Source organism: Dromaius novaehollandiae, chromosome 8 (assembly GCF_036370855.1).
Source record: "Dromaius novaehollandiae isolate bDroNov1 chromosome 8, bDroNov1.hap1, whole genome shotgun sequence".
Classification (NCBI taxonomy): Eukaryota; Metazoa; Chordata; class Aves; order Casuariiformes; family Dromaiidae; genus Dromaius; species Dromaius novaehollandiae.
Window position 1 is genome coordinate 13,628,562 of NC_088105.1, and position 18,549 is coordinate 13,647,110.

At 40.1% G+C, this 18,549-nt stretch overlaps 1 protein-coding gene across 5 annotated transcripts in view; it reads left to right on the forward strand.

Annotated features, from left to right (window-relative positions):
- MTA1 (metastasis associated 1) overlaps window positions 1-18,549 on the forward strand; it is a 90,778-nt gene that overhangs the window by 50,912 nt on the left and 21,317 nt on the right. For 3 of the 5 annotated variants that reach the window (XM_064515723.1, XM_064515724.1, XM_064515726.1), the window contains exons 11-17: window positions 1,588-1,646; window positions 8,900-9,015; window positions 9,863-10,014; window positions 11,687-11,876; window positions 12,289-12,378; window positions 15,315-15,467; window positions 16,700-16,735. In XM_064515723.1, the coding sequence (XP_064371793.1) occupies window positions 1,588-1,646; window positions 8,900-9,015; window positions 9,863-10,014; window positions 11,687-11,876; window positions 12,289-12,378; window positions 15,315-15,467; window positions 16,700-16,735 (796 nt within the window). The remainder of the gene's footprint in view (window positions 1-1,587; window positions 1,647-8,899; window positions 9,016-9,862; window positions 10,015-11,686; window positions 11,877-12,288; window positions 12,379-15,314; window positions 15,468-16,699; window positions 16,736-18,549) is intronic. The other 2 variants (XM_064515725.1, XM_064515727.1) reach the window with 1 other exon arrangement.

Below are 18,549 nucleotides of genomic sequence, written 5' to 3' on the forward strand. Positions count from 1 at the left end.
TACAGTTATTTTTCCAGGCTCTGCCTTGAGGCTGCTGTACAAAAAGTGTTAAGTTAATCTGTTTGTCTAGAAAATGTGTAAAATGCTGAGCAAACAATCCCCTTCAAAATAGCAGTGCTTTCAGGTTGCAGTTGATGCATCCAGTCTGATAGCAGTCAAAAACCTCCAGCTTTTATGCAGAAACTGGACTGTTGGTTTGCATGGGGAACATTGTTGTGGCTTTATGTGGACTTCTGTTTCTGACAGAGGAATAGAAGAGCATGGACCCTGCTGTGAGCAGGGGCTTGGACCAGAGCCTCTGGAGGTTCTTCGAGCCCTAAGTTATTCTGTAGTTAATTCATTTAGCTTATGTAATAAAAAGGAAGTTAAATACTTAGAAATTCTCTTTTACTTTCTAAAGAGTGTGACTATTTGAGTTGTAAAAGGAATTCTTGGCCAGTTAGTAAAGCTCATGCTCGTTGACTACCTATGGCCACGTTCTGGTGGGCTATCAGCAAGTTTACAGCCATAGCTGAACAAAGGAAAAGCACAATGCTGTTTGGGGTGAATTTACTCCGTACTTCACATTGAAAGGATCCTTTTATCCATCTACTCCAGAAATGTGGGCAAAACTTTTAATGGCTGGCTTTACCAAAGTAAGGCCATGCAAAGAGAGAAACTATGCGCACTTCTAAATGTGCGTCCCTATACCCTGAAAGGCTATTCTTTTTGTGCATGTTTTCCCTTAAACATATCTCTGTTATATTCCTTAGTATCTCCTGAGAAAGGTACTTTTCATCAGGAGCCTGTTGCTTCTATGGTTAATTCCACCTGCCCTGCTTTTCCCCTCTCTTGGTGTTCTTTTTTGCCACCTGCCCTCTGGGATTAGGGCATGTGTGGGGGGTTTATTTCTTTTCTGTCTCAAAGGGGGTAAACATTTAGTGCTTTTGTACCTAAAGCTTTTCACCTTTAGAAAGTGCAAATGTACAAATTGCCTATGGCTGATGTTTGGTTTGAAGTGATGACATACCATAATTAATAAACTCATCTAATAATTCTGTATCAGTTTTGAGTGGAGCTCTTGGCCTTTTAAAGAAAACCTCCCCTGTCAGTCAGTTTTCAGTTAGTTACAAAAATGAGGACTGTCAGCAAGAAGTCTTCCTTCAGACTCTTTGAATTGGCTCAGCTCTTCAGGAAACATGATGGAGAAGGTATTTTTCCATACCAGTTCTTATCTAACTGGTGCATAACATCAAGGAGGAGAGACTGACATGTCAGACCTGTCTCTGCAAGGGGAAAAAAGGGCTATGGGCAAGACAGTGCATGAATCTGTATTGGACAGCATGGGGATGAAAAGATTGTCCCTGCAAGTAGTAGTCTGTAATCTCTGACTTCTCAGGAGGCTGTGTATGTCACTTGATACCCGCAATCATTTTCAGTGGTTATCTTGTTGGAAAAAGATTTTTGTGGTAGCCCTCCGTGAAAAGAAAACTCATTCTCATGTTTATTAATGAGCGTTAAAGGTGCTTACAGGTGACTGACTTGACTCCCAAATAAAGTAGTCGTTATTTTCATTTTATTCTAATGTTTTTCTTTTTCTTTTTAAAGAAACGATTGAAAGCGGCAGAAGCAGAAAGCAAGCTAAAACAAGTGTATATACCCAACTAGTAAGTATCTTCTTTGTGTTATTTTGTTTCGCGTTTCATTGCCGAAGCTCTGGTGTTGCAGTTTCCATGGCCTTGGTGGTATTACATATTTGCTTTAATTGTCCAAAAACAAAAAACAAAACAAAAAAAAACAGTAGAACAAATATATCAGAGAATTATTAAATTAGGTTACCAATATAATGAACTTTCTGCTGATGTTTAAATAAGCTTGAATTCCTTTTTATTTAACTGAATTAATGCTAACGACCCAGATGCTAATGAACAGCTAGGAGCCTTGCGAAAGAAAACACGATGGCTCTGGTACTTCAAAGCTGGCTGGAGCACAGCAGTGCCTGTCTCTGCGCTTACACGTCCGCTTACGAGTACGCAGAAGACAAAGCTGTTCCTTCATACTGACTTCCTACTTCTGGAGCACAGGGTATTTCCTCCATTGGTAGTGGAGGACTTTCCCCTTGGGGCTTTCCTAGTTAGGGTGCTGTGCTGTGTGTGTGCGTAGTTGTGTGGGGGTTTTTTTATTTTTTTTCTTATTTATTTTCACCAGTGGATCACCCGTAGGTGGCTGTTTCCTAATGTGTTATATATTTTAATTCTTAGAAAAAGGTTTCTTCCCCTGTGTTCTGTCCTTCAGCATGGCAAAACCTAGTCAGCAGTTGTCATGACATGGAAATCAAATCTCCACCTGCCCTTCCTCTTTTTGAATTTCACTCCTGGATACCTTCTCATGTGTATTACCCTCATTAATTCTGTCCTCTCTTTTATGTTACCTCCTTTCAAATATTTATGAATTTCTACCATGTGTTCTGTTAATTAAGGCAAAACTAAAATTTACATATTTATCTTTCAAGACAATCCCTCTCCCTTTTTTTCCACCCCTTTTGAAATGTGTCAATATCTGGTAAATTTAACAAATATCAAATGTGATATTCAGAGTGAAGCCAAACAGGCTTTCTTGTCATGCTATTTTTCAATGGTACTGCTTTTTATGGATGCTGTTACTGTGCAAGGGGAGACTGGACATCAAATTAAACATGAATTCATGATGTGCTAGGCCTGTAAAGCAAAAGCCAATGAAATTTAGACTGCAGATACAAAAGGATATTATAGAAGAGAGAGCCTGGTAGGCTTGCTCTTGCTCTAGGATTATAATGGATGTAGGGCTTTGTATTTGAAAGATTATAGTGCTCATTTGATAATGACTGTCTGGAGTGGTATCTTATCCCTCAACCCTGTATCTGAGCAAGATAATTCCTGTTGCTATCTAGAGAATGTAATCAAATCAGCAACTTCCCTCTGTGCTTCAGAGAAGACTTCTGTCTTTTCCCATGTGCTTGCTATTGTTGTCCCTGCCTTTGATTTTTAATCCCAGTAATTTTTAGGAATAATAAGCAAAACAATAGAAGCAACCTTCAAAGGTATTTTTCATCTCATGTGCGTATTATACTGTGAAAAATAACAGCTCTAGGTAAAGCTCCATAGTTGATAGTTTTAAGCCTGACAGTGTGCCTCAAATTTATAGTACGGGGAACCAAAGCATGGGGAAGCCAGGTGCCTTGTACAGGGTCATACAAGTGATTGACTTGAGAGCCTCAGGTCCTAAACCAACATCCGAGCTCCTGGACAAACATTCCTGTTCTCCTCCTGAGAAAAGCCCATGGTTTTGGGACAGACGTCTGCAGTAGATACGATGGAACCCAGTGTTTGTATGCATGGGTTTGTAAAGCATCCCGGAGGATGAAAAGCACTAATAGGCTTTCGTGGTGAAAGGAAAAGGTACAAAATACCCTGAATGCAGAATTCAGGGTATAGTGAAAAATTTCTTAATTATTTTCTGGAGCAGTTTCTATTTCAGTGGGAGTGGTGTTAAATGAAGTAGCAGCAGAATCCTGAATGTACAAAGAGGTTTGTGTGCTTTACACTTCATCCTGTCATTCACCAGGGCTAATGCAGGGCTCGGAGAACTTTCTAGCTGCAGATGAAGTCTGTCTCCTCCTCCTCCTAGTATTTACCCAAATGCATTTTCAGCCTGTTGTTTAAGTCATGTTCTAGTTTTATTAACCTTATGCGCATCATACTTCCCAGTTACTTGCTTCTTTTTGATAATGATCTGGTTGTTTAGGTGGTGCTTTTTGGGATTAGGACATTTGCAAATCACGAAAGTTGAGATGTGCAATTTTGCATGGCTTTTCTTTCTCTTGCTTTGATCTAAATGATATCAGAATGGTTAAGAACAGCAAGGGAAGAAAGAAATGATCTGTATGATCCCCAGTCTCCAAAATGTATTGATGTAAAATTGTAAACTGAAATCTGTAAATGTAAATTAATACATTCTACTTACAATATTTTATCTGAGAATCTCAAAGCACTTTTCACAAGCTGCAAATGCTGTCTTGTAAACCTGTGTAAAGTGGGGAAATATTATTTACCTCCTCCTTTTTTTTTTTTTTTAATTAAACTGATAGGGGAAACTGGAGAAATAGGTCAGAGTTTTGGATGACTACAAGGGGAGACTGTTTTAAAAGTTGAAGATAATTCCCGTATATGTTTCTTTGTGCCTGAGGAACAAGACTTTTTTCCTTTCCTGTTTAATTGTACAGAGGTCCATTATAGCATGGAAGCTTATTAGAAGTATAATCCTGTTCTTTCTTTTTGTGGCTGTGATAGCTAGGACAGTGATCTCTATCCTTTTGTTGCAGAAAGCTTTCTGTGTTCAAAAAGCACTGTTTAACAGTCCTGTTCTGTTCTTAGAAGTGGGTATTTACGCTACCTTGGACTGCTGTGATGAGAACTCACCTCTCCACTGTCTGCATAAGGAATTCAGACACTTGAATTCGATGCCGAAGGGTAGATGGCATAAATGTTCCTTACAAAGGTTTCAAAATTGTTCCCTTTCCAAGGTGTTATTTCTTAATTGCTCTGTTGCATCTAACACCACTGTGGTTACCTGAATAACTGGAATCATACATTAATGATATTAAACTTAGTGCGGTGTTTTGTTTTTGTTTAAGCACTAAAACAAAATCTAGCACTGTACTGTAGGTCAAACGTCAGTAGTCAGTCATGTAGCGAAAGGATTTCAGTGTTCTGCATGGTTCAGGATTATCTTCACGTTGGGTTTTTTTGGGCAGGGGTTTCGGTTCATGATGGTTGGCTTCCAGGGCCTTCTTTCTGTGTGTGCCTTTTCATCTTAATCTCTTTAGTTGAGACTGATCTCCTGCATAATATAGCCCAGAAATCTGTGCTTCATGATCCCTGTGTCTAGCATAATTGAGTACTCCATTGCAATTGAAATTCGCTTAAGAGGCTTCCAATCTTGAATTAAGAACTGGAAATGATAGTTTACCACACCATCAGTATTCTCACTACCTTATTTGCATCTTTTACTTCATTAATTGCCTAATGATTCACTCAGTTATTCATCTAATTCTCTTGTTAATAACTCTAGCAGGCTTTGAAATGAAACAAGTTTAATTAACAAATCATCAACAGTCAAGAACTGTTTGCTTGTGATGTGATGACAAGAGTAGCTGCCTAAATTCTTCTCTAACTACAATTGTGAAACTTTACTTTTTGCTTTGGGGCAAGAGACTTTCTGGTGCTTGCTGCTGCAGCTACATTAATTTCTGTTCCAAAATCCTGACGTGAAGTTACTGTTGCAGCTGCACCATGGTCATCTCTGTGATCAGCGTTCACCCACGCATCACTTTCACTTGTTTGCAAGATCGGTTTCATAAGGGTGGTAGAGAGGACAACGGAGTCTGGCCATTGCCTTTCTACGCATGATCTTAGCATTTTGGATGTACGTGTCAAGGCATGCAGTCTTGTTCTCAGCTAATTGTATACAACCACGTGCACCTGGGCTTCTGGGCCTGCTGCTCAGATACAGAACCTCTGTGTTTCATTGAAATGTGCTTTACTGATGGATTTCAGACTCCTTTACTGCTGGTTTCCAGAGGATAAATCAACATATAGAAGGGCAGCAATGTGCCTGAGGTCAAGTTGTAGGACCTGGAGTGGAGCCTTAGTTCTCTGTACTTCAGTCTGTTGGGCAACGCTGCTTGCAATAGTGTGCGTCTGTGAGGGTTATTTGTTTTAGAGAATCTTGGTAATGTTTGCCCATGGAGATTGCTGGTGAATCACTGGCAAAAGTACCCCTGCAGTAGTTACTGTAGTGACATCCTGAGAACAAAATGCTAGGTATCCTGAACGTACCCCACTTCAACTTTCCCTTTGTTAAATCGTCTGTGGATCTCATGCCATCTGTGGCATCAGCACTTTATGCCATTCTGCTAATAACCCTGAAACACTTCAATCCTTGTAGGAGCCAGGCAAATTAATAAGCAAAATGAGAAAACCTAATCAGGCTTGCTAATCTAAATGCCCTTACTGTTTTTTCTTCTCTACTTTTGGGCTGCTCAGTGTACTGAAAGAACAAGCTATTTATAGTGTTTGTGTACCACTAAGCCGCCTAAGCCATTTCTTCCACCCCAAGCTTTACAGGGAGGAGCAACATCTGAATGCTATCTGAAATTCTTCTTTGACTGGGCAAATACTCTTACCTCCTTGTGTAGTATGTGTGTGGTCTTTTTAGGTCATTTATAGCAGAATCTATTCTGTCTCCATAAAAATGGTGCTTTACCAAGCTCTATATCTCAGTGCCTGATCCGACATTTTCAAATGAAGAGAAAGAGGATCTTTTAGCTTCCAGTGCAGCTTAAGCTTTCAAATTAAGTTTGATTTTTGTTCTGAAGCTGCACAGCCCGGTTGTCTTCTGAACTCAGTCGTATGGGACTCTTTTGCTTTCAGTGGTCGTTTCTGAGAATTTGAAACCTAATATGGATGCTACATTAGAAAGAAAGTAATTTGGGCATTTCTCCACGGTGCTCTTCTTGCAACGCTAACCAGAGTGAGGAGTAATAAATACTCTGGGTCACTGAAATCGGTGCGACTCCTGTGTCAGTGCGCAGTGGATGTGTAAGAAGGTGTGTTTTCTGAAAGCTATTTTGTAGAGCTCATTTTAAGATATTTGTGCTTGAATATATGGACCTCAAATCATGGGTTTATTAGTTGGAAATACAAGGAATGTGCCCGCTGTCTTCGTTCTTCACGTAGGAGAATGGGGGTGAAACACCTGGATGTAGGATTTTGACTCGGGCTCAGAAGCTACCACCAAGGGCTGCCTGCTTTTTGTTTCTTTTGTAAGCCAAGCTCCTAACAACTTGGAGTCCTTGAGGTGTGGTTGTGTGGGTGTGGGGGGGGTTTTATATATACAATCTCCTTGTGTGTTTTCATCTCAATTTCTTGTGCAACTTCTCCCATCTTCCTCCATCCCCCAAAAGCCCTGTCCCTGCAATAGAGGTTCTCTGTGCCTCCTGTTCCCTCCTGTACCAAGTTTCTTTTGTATACCTCCTTTTCCCCCTCAGACACTTATTTTTCTTTGCAGAGGTTTTGTACTCTTCCATTCTGCTCTTTCTCTGCCAGAGATTTGTTTGCCTTTCTGATTTCAGCTCTTGCCAGTAGCTTTCTTTCTGAGTCAACATTTTAACAAGAGTATAGGGAGGAGCTGAGATGGTTCAAATATTATTATACTAGAATGTACTAATGACAGCGGTTGATGGATTTCCTGCTCTGCAGATGTTAGGCTTTCAGACTTTGTCCAATTGACTGAAGCCTAAATGCTTTCTAGCAGAATTGCAGATCATGGTTTAAAGACTTGTCAGAAGGCTCATATTCATTTAACTTTTTTTTTTGGGTGCCCTGGAAGTTATCTGCTTGCTTTTCTCCTTTTCTTCTTCTCTTTTCCTCTTCCTGAAAACTTGTGAGCAACAGTTGAAAACTCTCTTGCTGATTGTAGACTGTGCAGCCTTGAAGAGCTAACACTTCTAAACCAATTTTCCAGTTTTCTCCCTAGCTGCTAGGACTGCCCCTTTTTGCTAGAGCCTTCAGTGTCTTTGTGGAATTGATCATATGAGGTGTTCCCAAGCTTTATGTTATGGAAGAATATCCCCGTGATGGGAATGTCAGATTTTTGAACTATTGTTTTTCATCACCAGCTACAGCAATGGCTACAGAGTCCTCTGAACTGTAACAAAAGAATCCTAAAAAACTTCTACTCTGAGAAGGTGAGATAGACAGTGTGGAGTAGGGAAGTGTCAGCTACCTCGCAGGCCTTGGGAAAGGAAGCTTGGTGAGATGAGATGACTCAACTCCTCGAGCTTCCAAAGCTCGTGGCTTTGGGCAGAGCTGGAACTAGAGCTCAGGTCTCAGCTGAAACATGCTCTCCTGAGAGTGATCCCTGGTGTGCTGAGAGTGCTAAATCCCTCGGGCTCTGCTCATAGAGAATCACTGAACTGGGGTTTGACTCTAGTCCTGTTGAGCTGTACAGATTCTTGGCTTGTTAGGATCTCATCCTGTCATTTGAGGACTTTCTTGTAAACACGATGCTGTTTTATGTATTTATGAGGCAATAAGTGGTTGCCATTTACTTGAAAGAGGTTGCTTAGAATCTCTTCGAGTTACTTAGAGATTCTAAGTTTCAAAGGCCTCTTTTGTACAAAACTTCCACAATTTAATCAATAGCAAGAATGCACCCACTGGGTCATAGGCTTTTATCTGGTGACTGGCAAGGTCCAGACACTTCGGCCTTTTCAGCTGCATGACTGGACCTGATGAGTAAGTGCAGCAGACAGACATCTGTGTGCATACGCTGGATCAGAGATTTTGCTTGATGTGTTGGCTGTGCTGGCAAGAGTTGTGACCATGTGAGGCAAGCCTTTGCAGTAAGATGGTGTGGAAATATTTACATGACTGCAATCTAGGGTAACCTTTCCTTGAACAAGGAAGGGATTGGCCTTTCCCTGCCTACCTTTCCTGTCCTTTTACCCCTTTGTTCTTTTTGAAGATTTAAGTGAAATATCCCTCACATTGAGGGACAGAGAGATGTCAGTAGGTACGATCCTTTTGTCACCTAGATTAGAGTGTCTGGGATTATAGTTGAGATACCTACCTGACCTCTGTGGCTTATTGCTTTTTAAATGGTTTTGGATTCCTGAAAATAGCATTTAATATAATATGGACATAAGAAAATGTACTTGTGGAAGTCACAGTCCTGGTAAGTAAGGCTTCTTATTTTGGAAGCCATAGGATGAAAGAAATTTAAATCTTCTATTTCAACCTTTTGGGCCTTTTTTTTAAGTCACATAGGAAACTGCATGCCTCAATTAATGTTTGTCCTCCTTTTTGCTTTGTGTTTTAAGTAACAAGCCAAACCCCAACCAGATCAATGTAAATAATGTCAAACCAGGAGTGGTAAATGGTACTGGAGTGCAGGCACAGAACACGGGAGCAGGACGGGCCTGTGAAAGCTGTTATAGTAAGTGACATGCAAATATAGCAGTTGTGCATAGAGAGTACAAGTACTGTATTGCAAACAGTAAAGTAAAAACTTTGTCGTGGTGGGAGGGTGGGAGAAAAGGCTTTGGGGGGGAACACACAATTTGATACAGCAGCATTTAAGTAAGGCTTTCTGGAGTTATTGATATTATGTTGGTAAATATAATTGCAAAGTACTTGGGGGGAGGGGGGGGAGGCTAGTATATGTCCTGCATAATTGCAGGTGGCTAGTTATTAAAGACTTTAAATGACTGAGGTGTGAACTTGACAATTTTTTTCACAACTTTTGTGCAGAGTGTAAAATACATACATTTCTATTTGATCTGCTGTCTCATATTAGTATACTGAGTTATAATGCTTGTCCTCTTCCTTAATGGAGAGCCTTTAGCTATGCTGGAATGTCGGACTGTAAGAGGAGTCAAGTCAAAAACTTATTTTACCTTCTTTAGATGTAAAATTAATGTATGGGGAGATTCTGAAGAGAATCCGCCCCCCCCCCCCCCCCCATGCTGCAGAGAAGTTGTTGTCTATTGGCCTTGCAAAATGAGAGCCTTTACTTTCATTGGCAGGAAATTTTTGCATCCTACTGCTTGTTTTTACTGTTCATATTTTAAAATGTTTTTATATGTGTAACCGATTTTGCTGAAATCGCAAACACGTTTTACAGTGATGATGATGAGGAAGGCCATCATCAGGTTTTTAAGGTCTGTTTGAGCTTTGCGCTGTCTTTGTGGGGTTTTTCTTTTTGTGATAGTTCTAAAGAGAATAAGTTCTGAAGAGTGATCCTGTTTAAGGATATATATAATTTTCACCTTTGTTATCTCTAGCCACACAGTCTTACCAGTGGTATTCTTGGGGTCCCCCTAACATGCAGTGTCGCCTCTGTGCATCCTGTTGGACGTACTGGAAGAAATACGGTGGCTTGAAAATGCCAACACGGTTAGATGGAGAGAGACCAGGACCAAACCGCAATAATTTGGTAGGTATCATGAAAGCAGACTGTTCAGTACTCTTGTCTAGGCAGTTAGGTGCACTCTCATGCATAATTATTTGTTCACTGTTCTTAAAAATTTAACAAAACAAAAAGAACACCTTCAACCCCCATTGTTGTCCTTGGGTTTGATATTTCATGACCTGGTATGGATGTAGACCTGCAGAAGTTGGCACGTTAGCTTTGGCTATATATAATTTGTTGCCCAATACTGCCCAGAGAAAAACCATTCTTTGTTTAGCAAACTATCCATCAAATACTTGGGATAATTTAATAAAGATGGGAAAAAAGGCCAGTGTTTCTGGGTATTCCGATTCCACAGTCTTAGCTGTAGGGAGAAGAGGATTGATTTTCTATAAAGAAATTCATTATTTCCTTCAAGCTGTTGCTTTCCCCAAGACACATTCAAAATTAGGTATCTCAAATAGCTAGTAGCTTTGAGAGATCCCTTATCTTGTTTCTCTACTTCATCCTATTTTTTAAATTAATCCTTCTCTCTTTTGTATAGGTCTTCAGTAGTCATTGTATGACTTCCTCTCCTTCCCCCCATTCCCTCACTTAAATTAAGAAAACTCTCCAAAATTTTCTGAATTTGAAAGTCTAGTCTTGGAGCATCATCTGTTGGGCTGGTTGGAAAGCGCAGCTGCCTTACATGCACAGAAGGATATGACACACTGAATTTTGCTCTTAGATTCTTTCCTTCTTCTCTCCCAGTCTTTGCTTTCTCTCTCTCTTTCCTTTAGCCACTCTCCTTCCCAGGCTTCTCTTTGCCCTCTGGAGCTACTTAATTGTGGAGTTAACTGCCAGCTTTTATCAGCCCTATAACTCTTGTTTGTTACTTAAAAATTGTGTTACGTGGCCTGAGAAGGGGAAACGCTGTTCTCCCTAAACTGAAATCTCCTCCCATTTCCCACCAACGGGTGTGTTTTGAGATACCAAGATACTACTTCACTGTCTGGCCTAGCTGCTTTTCATGAAAAAGATGCTGCTTTTGCTTTTTCTAGTAGATAAATATCTTTCAGTATTATTCTTCATTATGTGCAATGATTATTTGACAACTCTATAAATGCATTATTCATTGAGCTCAAAGTAAGAATTAATAGGAACTTCTGTTTTGAGGCAAAAAGTTTCTTGCATGCTGTAACAGTTTGCTTTGGGAAGTCAGGTTGTGATGTATATTTTGGCCATACATCTACTTTCTGACTTCCCTCTCCCTCCTGCAAATGCTTTGTTGTGAGCAGTTTGCATTATGTATCCAGAGCAACTCCAAGCACCCAAAGTTTGAGTGTGTTTCTGTTGACTCTGGTTGGCACTAAATCATGTGATAGCATCAGCTAACTTCATTAGGTCTGGCTTTTGGATCTCTGCTTTAAGGTTTTGGGACAGCACAGAAACAAATACTTTTCTGTGAAGAGAAAACATTAACCTTCATTTTATCCTTTGAGATACTTTGGAAGAAAATGCCAAATGCTGATGGGTAAGATTTGGGGAATGAGGAAGACCTGTGCTGAAAATATTTTCATCTGTAGTACTGTTTCTGTTACTATATCTGTGAATCAGTAGTTGAAAATTATTTTATATGATGTTATCTCTGTTCAAAAAAGTCGTTTTTTAATGATTATTTTTGTTAGAAATTATATTTATTTTTCTTTCTATTTAGAGTCCTCATGGCGTGCCAGTGCGAAACAGTGGGAGCCCCAAGTTTGCTATGAAGACACGGCAAGCTTTCTATCTCCATACAACCAAACTGACGAGAATTGCCAGACGTTTATGTCGAGATATCTTGCGCCCTTGGCACGCTGCAAGACATCCCTATCTGCCTATTAACAGCGCGGCAATCAAAGCAGAGTGTGAGTGGTGGTGCAGCTGGGCTCCTCCTCACAAAGCAAAGTAAAAGAAGTATCTGAGATTCTTTTCCTATGAAGTTGGCGTTGTACCTTCTGGAGACGCGCTCTTGCTCGTTTCTGGTGGTCAAGCAATAACTAGCTGTACTTGTAGAGTACTCTAACTGATCACAGGCTACAGGCTGTTATTTTCAAATTACACTGAAAATTCATGAGTTGTTGTTTGTTTTAAAGTATCACTTATTTGCTAAAACACTTAGCGTTGTACTGCATTTGTGTTGTACTGCCAGGACATGCTTGCGATCTGTAAATATTCGTTTTGATAGGAAAGCTCTTTCAGAAGAGTTAATTTAGTCATTTAGTCTTGCTATAATACCTAAATGTCTTTACCTTCTGATTCTTTTTCTTTGCTTTACAGGCACAGCACGTTTACCAGAGGCATCGGAAAACCCATTGCTATTAAAGCAAGTGGTTCGAAAGCCTTTAGAAGCAGTACTCCGTTATTTAGGTATTTAAAACAAACAAACCAAACAAAAAAAAAAAAAAAAGATTCCATTCTCAAAATTTTTCTCGATCTTTGTATGTGTGGCTTTTTTCTTTTTTTCTTTTTTTAACTCGCTACTGTGAAATACAGGGAGAGTTCAAAATCGCTTCCTCTTTCCTGTGAACTTCTTTTTCTCCTTTTCATACTTGATTTGACAGACCTAGTGGTTCAGCATTACACTGTGCACTTGCTGACCTGTATCAGAAACCTTTTCAAAGGAGGGAAGGGACAATCTACTTTTGTTGCTGTGTGTGACAAGTGGACAAGTGACCCTCTGCTGATGGAGGTTTGAATATTATCTTTAGGGAACAGTTGGCCGGTCTGTGGTTTCCATTCTAGGGCTATCTGGAGGCAATTTGTACAGTAGGGTCCTCTGAGAAGCCTCTTGGGTTTAGGAGAGCAGTGTGTCCCACAGATCTTAAATCAAGTGATGGCTGTTTCTGTATTGGAGCTAGACCAGGGGCCTATACTTCTGTTGTTCTCCACTTTCATCTTGTTTTATTTTTTTTTGTTTTTGTTTAACCGTTTCCTTGATGACTTGGGGCCTCTTGTCAGCTGAACTAATAGGGGTCCTGAGCACCTCTGTCCGGGACCTAGGTGTAAGCTCTAGGTGTTCAAAGAGGACAAATAGATGATGCGCCCACTCTTGAGTTCAGATTGATTCTGTGTCCCTCTGGGAATGTAATTATACAGTAACTTGCAGCACAATACTAATTATATAGCTGCTACTTGTTTTACTGAAAGGAAAAAGTCTCACGAGTGGACGGTAAAAAGTAGTGAAAACGAGTTGGGTATGTTAATAGATGTCTTAAATATGGTGCAGGATGCCTGCATGAAGGTCCCTTCACTTGATCAGGATGTAACATAGTAGCAGAGTACAATCATGACCTATTTGATCCTTATTAATAATAATGCTTGCTGTACTGTATTCTTATGCTATAAAAGTAGGAAAATATTTTGATATTGGAAAGTATGGGCAAGGCCTTACATGCCTTGTATCACTCCAAAATAACTCCCTTTAAACCCATTCCTTCAATATCTTCCTTTTGTTACTGTTTTTGTAGATAACCTGAACTTTGTGTCCAGCCACTTTCTTAAGTCTCATATGGGCTAACTATATTTGGTTGCAGTTTGTGGCCAGGTGAAACTGGCTTCTGCTGAAGCAATTCATTGACTTCTGATGTTTTTTGTTAAACAGTGATTTAAAGTGAATGAGGGCAACACGCTGCTTCTAATTGAATAGGTGAGGGCCATGGTGATTTTTAAAACTTCTATACTTTTATGTGGTGGCTTCTGCTGGTGCTGGCTTGCATTGTTCAGACTGGCCAACAAGCTTAAAAAAATGGATTTAAGTGCCTTAAGTCTTCTAGTGCAGTTACCTCAGCTGGAGACCGATCTGTTACTCTGGATCTGATTAGAGAAGGTTAAGGAGTTACAGTCCCAAGGTCAATGTAGCCCATCTTGTAGCTTTGCTACAGAGAATGTAAGCACCATAATTTTTCAGTGCAGAATCATCTGGTTCAGCAGTGAGTTATTCCAGCTCTCCTGACTTTGCACTTTGTGGTGAAAGAGAGCTAGCACAAACACTTTCTTGGCTTAGATATGTCCAAGGTGTAGGTAGCAGGTTTCCAGTAAATAGTAAAAGTGCAGATGTCTATGGGGGTAAAAGAAATATTTATAGGACTACAAATGGATGCAAAATAAACTATTATTTTCTTTGGTGCTGCTGATTGTTACAGAGACACCCTGAAGATGTGTTCCTAGGCTGTTAGAGCAGAGGTTAAGATGAATCTAACCACAGAAAGCTAGCTTGAAGAGTGGTACTTTGAACACTTCCTTTCTAACAAGGAAATTGATTGCCTTTTTACCCTGATAAGAAACGCTGGAGTTAACCTTGCGTTTGTCTGAACACTTATTTTGATGAAATATTTTAAGGTTCAGTGTGTATTAAATATTATTCACTGCTTCTGTGTTGAGTGTTGTACTTAAAGTACTGTGTACTAATGAGATACCCAAAGGCTTCCCAACCTGTAGTGCATAGTGCAGCCAAATAAAGCCAATAAAAGGAGACGTTTTGCTGTTGGATAAAATCCTGCTTTTAACAGTTGCATGGAATGTAATGGTAGATTTTTGAAATTTTAGCTGAGAGCAAATTCAGTAGTGCTGTGTCACATGCTGTGGCTACTAAGCTGGGAGAAGGGAGTGGAGGGTAGCTGATGGAGTGGAGAGAATGCAGATGAAGTTTTGGAGGAGTCGTGCTCTGCGCTGTTCAAGTTAAATGTTACTCTATGGTTAGGGCTGAGAAGGACCCACTCGTTTTAAGTTCCCATTTCCTGCTGCTTGAAACTTTTTCAGTTTTTTTTCATTTTGCAGCCTGTGGTTGATCTCTGCCTCAGCCAGAAGGTTGAATTCAGACTCCATTCTTTATGGTGTTGTTTTGAACCCTTACTTGCTTGGCCAATTTAGAAATTTTATTTTTACAAACCTTGAAAAATTTCTCAAGTTGATTTCCCTAGAGTTTAGAGATGTTGCATGACTGCTTGAAAATAATTTAATATAGAGAAGCCCAGAAATGATCCCAAATGATTGGAGAATAGAATTTTGGAAATAGATATAAAGTACTTTTTTTTCTGAACTCTTATTTTAGAATAATGATGTTACAGCTATGATGTTGTTTTAAACATCTTTAGTATGGCGAATTCCTAAATAGATATAGCTTTATAGAAGTAGCAGTGTTCAGTCAAAATTAGGGTCAAATTCAGAAATGAGAGTTCAGAAATAGTTTGCCTGTAAGGGGAGGTGAGCTATACTTTGTCACCTTGAAAGTTTGCAGGTTGTTTTCAGACTTATGATTCCAGTATATTCACTAACAAAAAGAAAATCCTGCTCTTTCTCAACAGAGTCTCATCCATGTCCTCCAAAACCAGATCCTGCAAAGAGTTTGTCCAGTTCTCTCAACAATCTGACGCCTGCTAAGTTTACACCTGTCATTAATAATGGGTCCCCGACTATCCTGGGAAAAAGAAGTTATGAACAACATAATGGAATGGATGGTAAATATTTTTCTGCAAAACTTATATTGTCTGTATAGGTTCTCCTATCTTTTTCATATACAAGGAGATTGTTTAAAGCTATTTAGGCCCTAATATGAATTCAGAGTTTCCTGTTCTCAAGGTTTTTAATTTTTTCCTCTCACAAAACACCCGTGTGTCCCATTTTTATTTTTTGGTGTGCACATGTTATGTGTACTGTCTGGGTGGTGCTTGGACATAGACTTACTGTGCTAGTGAAACTCTGTCTGGCTTGACCAACCTTGCAAATCGGGTAATAAAAGATATAAATTTCCCTTTGATTTTTAAATGAGTAATATGAATAAAAACTGCAAAGCTATTTCCAGTGATGTTTCATTTTCTTTTTGAGGCTTACTGCTTCTAAACTTGTGGGTAGTAGCTGTGCAGTTCCCAGGTGGCTTTGCAACCTGTGGATCTTCTGGGTTTCAGCAAAGCTACCAGAGACTGCATGCCATTGAGAAAGGCAGCTACTGCTTAGCCGAGGGAGGCAGAAGTGCTGGATCTGGCATGTCATAAACCTTTGCCTTGCTCAGAAAGAGAGCATTCGCTTTTGTTGGCCCTGTCAGGAGAACCTCGTGCGGCGGAGACTGAGCTTCATCTCTTTGAGGGCAAAAGGCAGTGGGAGAGGTGTTTGAAGTGGGAGACAGAAGCAAGGTGTTCCTGGCATGGGCTCCAGGCCTCAGTTCTGAAGAGCTGCTGTTGCCTCAGAGTGCCAGAGAAGAAGAAATTGCAATCCCTTTCTCTGAGGATAAAAGAACCTGTTCAAATGGTCTTAACAGGAATAAAAACATATTTTTTTTAAGGAGAGCGTAGCTCTCTGTAGCAGAGGAATGGAACCATTATTTTAACAGTGACTGTGGGTGGGGAGGGAAATACAATCTCTGTCCTCCCAGGAGTGAACAAAAGCTAAATTACATTATCTTACAGACTTTTTCTTGGAGAGAAAACACATTCTGTCCTGCTGTGTCTTATTCCTGTAGACTTATGCTGTCACAGTGGAGTAAAATCACAGTGATTTCTTTTGATACAGCTGAACAGAATCTTCCTCATTTATTACCTTTAATTTTAACTTTATATGTGGCTTGTCTGAAATACAGTTATGAACATTCGATATCTTATTGTTTGTGTTGTAACATTAAGAACTTTTTAAACTGCTGCTGTTCCGGTTGCTGATGTGATGTTTTTCTCTTTTCTGTTCACTTGTGCTCTGTCAGGCAACATGAAGAAGCGCCTGTTGATGCCTAGCAGGGGTAAGACCTTGAAGCTGTGCTCAGCTTATGCTAGGAGAGTGATTTTTTTTTTTTTTTTTTTCTTTTTCTTTTCCCTCCTACTAGTTTCATCTGCTGGCTTGTCTGTGCTTTGTGGCTAATGATTCTGTGTGCGCATTCTGTGTTGATGTCTAAGCGTTCTTTGGGTAACCATTCCACCTGTGGTTATGCTGATCACCTTCCAGGCTTTTCACGTGCAGACAGGTTGTACAACTGTATTAATGCAGAGAAGGGATATTCGGAGTTGATTACTAAACTCACGTTCACACAGCAGTTTTCTAGCAGTTTTGTAAAACTACTGAAACCTGAGATGGTTGGGTTGAACCTAGATATTGTTTCACTGTTTTTGATTTTTTTTTTAAAAAAACAAAGTTTTATATGTCCTAAACTAATTTAAATTTACAAAATTTGACCAAAAGAAATAAGAGACAGTATTCATGTCAAGTCTCAGGTTCAAGCCTCTGTATTTTCTGTTGGGTCAGATCAGTGTGGGGCTGTCTGCGCTTTTTCTACCTGCAATAGAAATCAATGGCTTTAAACTTCCACAGGGAAAAAAAATAATCTGTTTTGACAAAAAAGTAGACCTGGGAAATTTTGGTTTGGGATAACGTAGAAAACGTATCCATCAGAAATGCATGTAATTCTGCTTTGCCAAATTTGGTAAAACAGTCCATTTGTGAATAGTTAGGATATAAAAATGTCAATATGAGACAGGCATGCACAATAACTTAGGTCTGTGTGTTAACATTAAATGACCCGCACTGCATGCCCTGATGTGTTAAGCTTTGTGTTTAACAGCTGAGGCAGTGGCTGGCTATTATATGCATGCATGTAAATACAGATATAAATGCATGCGGAGAGTACAATAAAGATGAGGACAGTGCTCTTGCTCTCTTGGCAATATATACTTTGTGTTGCTGAGTTTTTAATGTCACTTTTAATTTTCTTGTTTTGGGAAAAATAACAAAATTCTTCTGACTCCTATTTAGTCAGTGTGGCTTCCTCAGAAGCTTTGCCCAGAATTAAGGGAAACAGCTGCAGAGTAGCGCTCTGAATTTCCACAGCCCCTAATAAGTACATGTGTATGGTCATGCCTGCTGTTCCCTGTTGAACGTCCTCATCAGCAAGGGGCCTGCTGAGTCACCTGGCACATTACATACTCCTGAAGCTCTAAAATGCTGTGGCCCAAAGAAGGGAAGCAGAAGAACTGACCCCTTCCCCCAGGCGCACTCTGTGTAAAGGGCTGGATTTGGTAACCTGCAAATGTGCTATTGCAGGTGGAGGCGTTGTATTGCGATGGCAGTGTTTTAAAATGTCTGCTTGCTGGTGCACGTACTTTATTAGTTATATTTCAGTGATAGCTGTTGCTGGAGCAGTTTGCAAAAAGATAGTGAAGTTCAGGCTGCTCAGAATATGTGGTTTTCTGCAGTGTACATGAAGTTGTGCAGGGACAGGCTCTCACTGAGTGCCTACTGCTTATCTACTGTCTACCCTTAACCAGCCACGGAAATACTTGGAGTGTTATCTGGTCCTGTAACTGCTGAGTAGCTCAACATGGTTCAGTCCCAGAACTCGTTTGCCCCCTCGGCATGGAGTGTTAATTGGATATTCTTGTGAGTATTTGGTGGCTGAGTTTCAGTTGCGAGTGGGAAGTGTTTGTGATGTTGCAGTTGCTTCCTCTGGAATATCTTCTGATTCTGGGTTGCTGGAAGCTTCACCAAGATGGAGCAGGAGGGGAACCACCTGCAAGGAAACAAGGTTTAAAGAATTTGGATCATGATGTGCTGGGCATGAGG